A 7,215-nucleotide genomic window follows, 5' to 3' on the forward strand; every position below is an offset into this window, starting at 1 on the left:
GGGTCAAAAACTTCGAGATTGGATTGACCCGTAACAGTGCTCATAGACCAGCTACAGTATCCCAAATAGTGTCATTTTGAAAGGCTTGTCGACTTCTACCGTATCCATATCATTCGGTTCAAAAATATTAAGTCTGAAGAAAGTTATGGTCCGGTTGATCGTTGGTCCATTCGAGGAACGTCTTAAAAATGGTAAGTCGTGTTTGGGCTCATTTCGAAGCTCTCAATGAGCTGAACTGTGACATACCATTTTTAAGACGTTCCTCGAATGGACCAACGATCAACCGGACCATAACTTTCTTCAGACTTAATATTTTTGAACCGAATGATATGGATACGGTAGAAGTCGACAAGCCTTTCAAAATGACACTATTTGGGATACTGTAGCTGGTCTATGAGCAAAGTTACGGGTCAATCCAATCTCGAAGTTTTTGACCCATAACCTTGTTCATAGACAAGCTACAGTAACCCAAATAGTGTCATTTTGAAGTGCTTGGCTAGTTCTACCGTATCCAAATTATTTTCTCTAAAAACGTTGATTTTGAAGGGAGCTGACAGCGGTTAGACAGCTGTTAGTGCGTTGTTGGCCCGCCGGTGGTCCGTTTCAACCGCAATTAGGGTAAAAATGATGCGAAAATGAGAAACCATGAATTTTAGTCAATTTGCAACCTTAAAAAGATTTCACAATGACACTGTTTGGGACACTGTAGCTTGTTTGGAAGCAAAGGTACATGCCGAAAAGCTGTGACCGTGTTGCTGAGCCAGTTTTTAGCTTATAACATTGCTTATAGACAAGCTACAGTAACCCAAATAATGTCAGTTTGAAGCCCTTGTTGAGTTCTACAGAATCCAATTTAGTAGAACCGAAAATATTGATTTTGAAAAAAAGTTATAGGGCCGGCCAGTCGTTGGTCCGTTCTTGGGCCGTTTCAGCCGAAACTAGCTTAAAGCAGTGGAAAATGAAATTTTTGAAATCTTAATTTATTTCCAGTCTTCAAAACTAACCGAAAGCTTCAAAAAGACACTATTTGGGTTACTGTAGCTTGTCTAGAAGCAAAGTTACAAACTGAAAAGCTCGCGAAGGTTTTCGACTCATAACTTTGTTCATAGACAAGCTACAGTAACCCAAATAGTGTCATTTTGAAGCCCTTGTTGAGTTCTACAGTATCCGTTTTGATTGGTTCTGTAATATAGAATTTGAAGAAAGTTATGGTCCGGCCAGTCGTTGGTCCGTTGGTGGTCCGCTGTTGGTCTGTTTTAGCTAAGCATAGCTTAAAGCAGTGGAAAATGAAATTTTTGAAATTTTAATTTATTTCCAGTCTTCAAAACTAACCGAACGCTTCAAAAGGACACTATTTGGGTTACTGTAGCAGCTCGAGAAACGGCCCAAGAACGTTGGTCCGTTCTTGGGCCGTTTCAGCCAGCCTTAGCTTAAAATGAAGCTGAAAGTCAGCCAAAATTGGTCTAAAATAGCCCAAAAATAGCCTAAAATGCTTGCAGACACGTCAACGAATTCAATGGAAACATTGAAATCAACGGTGAAGCTCGCCACTTTGGAATCGACCAACTCCTGCTCCGCGGAGCCCGTCTCAAGAACACCGCCTGGATTTTCGGCGCCGTCATCTACACGGGACACGACTCGAAGTTGCTCATGAACTCGAAAAGAGCACCGTTGAAATCGGGAACCATCGATGTTCAAACCAACTACCGTATCATCTTCTTGTTCTTTGTTCTGGTGGCACTTGCATTGATATCAGCTGCGGGATCAGAGATCTGGAGGGGACACAACATTCCACAGGCGTGGTATTTGTCTTTTTTGGGTGAGAGGTTTTTGTCTGAAAATGGATCTTAAGCCTATTTACTTTTTGAAATTTTTTTTAAAAAATCTGAATTCGCCCGTTTTGCGAGCTTCAAAATGAGCTCAACACACGCTCCGCCCATTTTACCTTTTCGAACTTTAAAGGCGCATAGGGGGGGGGGGGTCCAAAATTCGAATTATAGAAAAGTAGGTCATGATTATACTCATTTTGAAGCTCTGGAAGCGTTGAATTTGAATATGAAGATTTTGAAACGAAAAATAATACAGAATAGAGCGTTTTAGAAGACGTCAGAAATCGAGTTTTCTGAAAATTGCCTGTAACTTGACTCCCCCTAGACCAAATTTTTTGAAAATTGCACTATTCGACAGGAAATGGTGAGAGCTTCAAAATGAGTATAATCATGATCTACTTTTTTTTTTCAAATTTCGAAATCTGGACCTCTATGCGCCTTTAAAGTCGAAAAACCAAAGCGGGCGGAGTCTGGTCGTGTTTGAGCTCATCTTAAAGCGCAAAAAACGACAAATTCAGATGTTTTGGAATTTTTGAATTTGAAAAATGATTGGCCGAGTCACGGTAGTCGCGTCTTTTGAAGTCAAAAATGGGCGGAGCCTAGTCGCATTTGGGCTCATTTGAAAGCTCTTGACAAGCCGAATTTAAAATTTTTGGAATTCTCAAGTTCTAGAGATTGAGAGCTTCAAAATGAGACCAAACACGACTAGTTTCCCTCAATTTTGAGTTTTTGACCTAAGCGTTGCGGTCGCGTCGCGGTTCGGTAGGTCAAAATTCAAAGTTGAGCTAAACTAGTCGTGATTAGGCTGATTTTTAAGCTAGAAAAACGAGAAAATTAGATTTGGTAAAATTTTTGAGTTTTAGCCAAATCTGAAGGGGGTTACAGCAGGAATGGGCGGAGCCTAGTCGCATTTGGGCTCATTTTGAAGCTATATATTTGCAGAACACGATCCGAAGGGTTCGTTCCTGTGGGGTGTGCTGACATTCTTCATTTTGTACAACAACCTAATCCCGATTTCCCTCCAAGTCACCCTGGAAATCGTGCGTTTCTTCCAAGCGATCTATATCAATAATGATATTGAAATGTACGATGTGAACAGTGATTCGTGTGCCATCGCGCGCACTTCCAATTTGAACGAGGAGCTTGGGCAGGTGAAGTACATCATGTCTGATAAGACTGGCACACTGACAAGAAATGTGATGAAGTTCAAACGGGTTTCTATTGGATCACACAACTATGGAAATAACGAGGATGACGAGTTTTCGGACGCCACACTTTTAGAAGACGTCGAGAGAGGAGATAAGCATGCGGAAGCGATTGTCGAGGTTTTGAAGGTGAGCAATTTTTAAAATTTGATTGAAATTAAGCCATTTTAAGCGATATTAGTAACCAAAATTCGCTGAAAAATGGCCTTAAACACGGACATCTGGACACACAGACAGAGAATGGCTGGAGCGCTTTTGGCACGTTCGAAAACATTGGTGACCTAGAAACATGAATTTCTGGTTTTCTAGGCCACTTAAAAATATGATATTCGAATTCCGCATAGTCGAAAACGTAGACATCCCAATTTTCAGCGCGATTGGAGCACTGTGAAAAATTAAGCTCCGCCCACTTTTTGCAATTCTGCCGCACACTTTTCGTTTACCCCTTCTACGTGGTCCTATCTTTCTGAAACTTGGTACATCTAGGTTTTTGACTATGCTAGACAAAAACCTGTTGAAATTTTCAGAATTTTAAGTTTTTAGACTCCGCCCACCTTTACCCTAAACTAAAATGACCTATTTTTGGGATTGCATGTGGGCGGAGCCTATTTTTCGAAAATGGTCCAATCGTTCTGAAAATTGGTACATCTACCAAATCGACACTGGCAATTTCAAATATCACACTTCCAAGTGGCCTAAAAAACCGGGAATTCGGGTTTCTAGGCCACCAAGGTTTTCGAACGCGCCAAAAGCGCACCAGCCTCTCTCAAATGTCTGTCTGTGTGTCCAGATGTCCGTTTTAGGCCATTTTTTTGCGTTCTTTCTGATTTTCAGCGAATTTTTAGTCGTTCTATATTCGGAAAGTTGGGTTTCTAGGCCACCAAAGTTTCGGGCTGATCTTTGGCCTACCACTTCATTTTGTGGCCCAAAAAAAAGCACCTAAATGACAGATTTTTGCTCGAATTTTTAAATTTTTTAGCGAAAAATTTTCCAGATGATGGCCGTGTGTCATACTGTAGTTCCGGAGAACAAGGACGACGGAGAGTTGATCTACCAATCGAGCAGTCCGGACGAGGCGGCACTGGTCCGTGGAGCGGCGTCTCAAAAAGTGACATTCCACACGAGACAACCCCAAAAAGTGATATGTAATGTATTTGGGACGGATGAGACGATCGAAATCCTAGATGTCATTGATTTCACATCGGATAGAAAGCGGATGAGTGTGATAGTCAGAGATCAAGAAGGAGAGATCAAACTATATACGAAAGGAGCGGATACCGTAATCTTCGAGCGCCTTGTGAGAGGATCTGAGCAATCCGTCGACTGGTGTACTGATCATTTGGAAGACTACGCCTCGTTTGGATACCGTACACTTTGTTTTGCAGTTCGAAAACTGTCAGATGGAGAGTATGAGCAATGGGCGCCAGAATACAAGAAGGCGATACTGGCAATTGAGAATAGAGCGAAATTGCTGGCAGACGCCGCGGAGAAGCTGGAGAAGGATATGGTTCTAGTTGGAGCCACGGCCATAGAGGATAAGTTGCAGGAGGTAAGGGTTGGGGTGGGGAGGGGGGCAAGAAGGCTGAGCAATCACCTTAAAATGCCTTTAAAATGACTGAAAATAGCTTGAAATTAGCTGAAAAATTGTCAGGAAACCACCAAAATAGGTCTAGGACACTTTGAACCCGAAAAATAGAATTTTGAGCAATTTTCCAGTATAATGACCGAATGGCTCAGTGGGATTTTCGATAGCAATCTCAACACCCGGGTTCGATTCCTCTTGGTGGCAAAATTTTTTGATTTTTGTGTAGACCATTTTTAGACGTTTCCAGAACAATCTAGTGCTGAAATTTCGATTTTTCGAAAAATCTGAAAGTTTCAGAAAAATTTTTTTTTTTGAAATTTTATCGAAAATGACTCTACAACGCCTTTTAGAAAAATTTTCAGATTTTTTTTGAAAAAAAATTTTCCCCAATTTTCAGTGGGTCCCCGAAACGATTCAAGCTCTCATGGCAGCTGATATCAGAGTATGGATGCTAACTGGTGATAAGAGAGAAACGGCAATCAACATTGCTCATTCGTGTGCCCTAGTTCATCCGAACACAGAACTACTGATTGTTGATAAGACAACCTATGAGGAGACTTACCAGAAGCTGGAACAGTTCTCAGCGAGATCTCAGGAGCTGGAAAAACAGGAAAAGGAGTTTGCAATGGTTATCGATGGCAAATCACTACTTCATGCACTGACTGGAGAAGCCAGGAAGCATTTTGGAGATTTGGCGTTGAGGTGTCATGCGGTTGTGTGCTGTCGAATGAGTCCAATGCAGAAGGCAGAGGTATGACGGGATTTTGGAGCAAAAATGAGCAATTATGGCGTTTTTATGCCCTTAAATGAGCTATTTAGGCATTGTTGAGACCCCCCAAATGACTTTATAGGTCAAAAATCCGGAAAAAAAATAGACCCAAATCTTTGGTGGTCTAGAAACTCGACTTTCCGGTTTCCTAGGCCGCTTTAAGATGTGATATTCGAAATTGGCACTATCGATTTAGTTGGTGTGCGAATTTTCAGCGCGATTGGAGCACTTTGAGAAAATAGGCCACGCCCCCTTTTCGCAATTCTGCCGCACACTTTCAGCTTTCCCCTTCAAAGTGGTCCTAGCTCTCTGAAAATTGGAACACCTAAATTTTCGACTATGCCAGACAAGAATTATTGAAAATTGTTGAATTTTAAACTTTAGGCCCCGCCCACTTTTCCCCCCTTATGTAATAATCCATTGATTCTGTTTAAAAGTGGGCGGAACCTAATTTCTTGGTTACTATTAGACATGATATAGTCGATTTGGTAGGTGTATGAATTTTCAGCGCGATTGGAGCACTTTGAGAAAATAGGCCACGCCCCCTTTTTGCAATTCTGCCGCACACTTTCAGCTTACCCCTTCAAAGTGGTCCTATCTTTTTGAAAATTGGAACACCTAAGTTTTCGACTACGCCAGACAAGAATCTCTTAACGTTTTTCAAATTAAAATTTATTAACCTCCGCCCACTTTTACCCTAAAATGTAATAAGCTAATTTCTGGGTTAAAAGTGGGCGGAGCCAAATTTCTCGGTTACTATCGAACTTGACATAGTTGATTTAGTGGGTGTACGAATTTTCAGCGTTTTGATTGGAGCATTTTGAGAAAATTGGCCACGCCCTCTTTTTTGCAATTCTGCCGCACACTTTTGAAAATTTGATATTTGAAATCAGCACTATCGATATGGTATACCCACCAATTTTCAGAAAGATTGGACAACTTTTAGAAATTAGGCTCCGCCCACTTTTTGCAATTCTGCCGCACACTTTTTGTTCACCCCTTCAAAGTGGTCGTATCTTTCTGAAAATTGGCACACCTAGGTTTTCGACAATGCCAGACAAGAATATGCTAAAATTTTCAAGCTCCCCCCATTCTGCCAAACTCCGCCCTCTGGTTAGAGCGCATTTGCCAATTTCCCCGGTGGGCGGAGCCTTTTTTTTTTTGCTCCAGCATTTCCAGAAATGTGAAGTTTTAGGACATAAAATTGAGATTGAATTATCTAGATTGCTATAAGAGATTCCAAAAAATGATCAACTGATAAAATGTTACTATTGTTATGGCAAACATTTTATCAGTTTATCACTTTTTGATATCTTTTTCAGAAATCGAGATGATTGACCTCAAAGTTGTTGTTATCAAATTAAACAATTGTAGGTCGTTGAAATGGTTCGAAAACTGGCGAAACACGTCGTGTTGGCTATTGGCGATGGAGCGAACGATGTCGCGATGATACAGGCGGCAAACGTTGGAATCGGAATCTCTGGAGAGGAAGGACTACAAGCAGCGTCTGCGTCGGACTACGCGATTCCGAGATTCCATTTCCTGAGGAGACTGCTACTGGTTCATGGTGCCTGGAATCATGATAGATCTGTGAAGGTTAGGGAGCATGCTAGCCATCCTGAAGCTTGCAATTTTTGTTTTTTAATTAAAAAGAAAGTTGTAGAGCTTGATGAGAAGATCTACAAAATGATACCAAATGGCTCCTTTTTTTATAGCTTCAAACGTCCACTTTGAAAATTTTAATTATCTCGGCTTCCTATAAGAGATATCAAGAATCTGTCAATTGATAAAACGATTGTTATAAAATGAGCAATATTTTATCAGTTG

General features: G+C 41.1%; 1 protein-coding gene across 1 annotated transcript in view; it reads left to right on the forward strand.

The window, feature by feature from the left end:
- Cbr-tat-1 overlaps positions 1 to 7,215 on the forward strand; it is a gene marked incomplete at both ends in the record, with an annotated part of 18,659 nt that overhangs the window by 2,504 nt on the left and 8,940 nt on the right. Inside the window, 5 exons of the mRNA XM_045243445.1 lie at positions 1,500 to 1,819; positions 2,772 to 3,163; positions 4,014 to 4,595; positions 5,017 to 5,370; positions 6,763 to 6,984. Of these exons, the coding sequence (XP_045094637.1) occupies positions 1,500 to 1,819; positions 2,772 to 3,163; positions 4,014 to 4,595; positions 5,017 to 5,370; positions 6,763 to 6,984 (1,870 nt within the window). The remainder of the gene's footprint in view (positions 1 to 1,499; positions 1,820 to 2,771; positions 3,164 to 4,013; positions 4,596 to 5,016; positions 5,371 to 6,762; positions 6,985 to 7,215) is intronic.

This window comes from Caenorhabditis briggsae, assembly GCF_000004555.2.
Source record: "Caenorhabditis briggsae complete genome, chrIII, whole genome shotgun sequence".
Lineage (NCBI taxonomy): Eukaryota > Metazoa > Nematoda > Chromadorea > Rhabditida > Rhabditidae > Caenorhabditis > Caenorhabditis briggsae.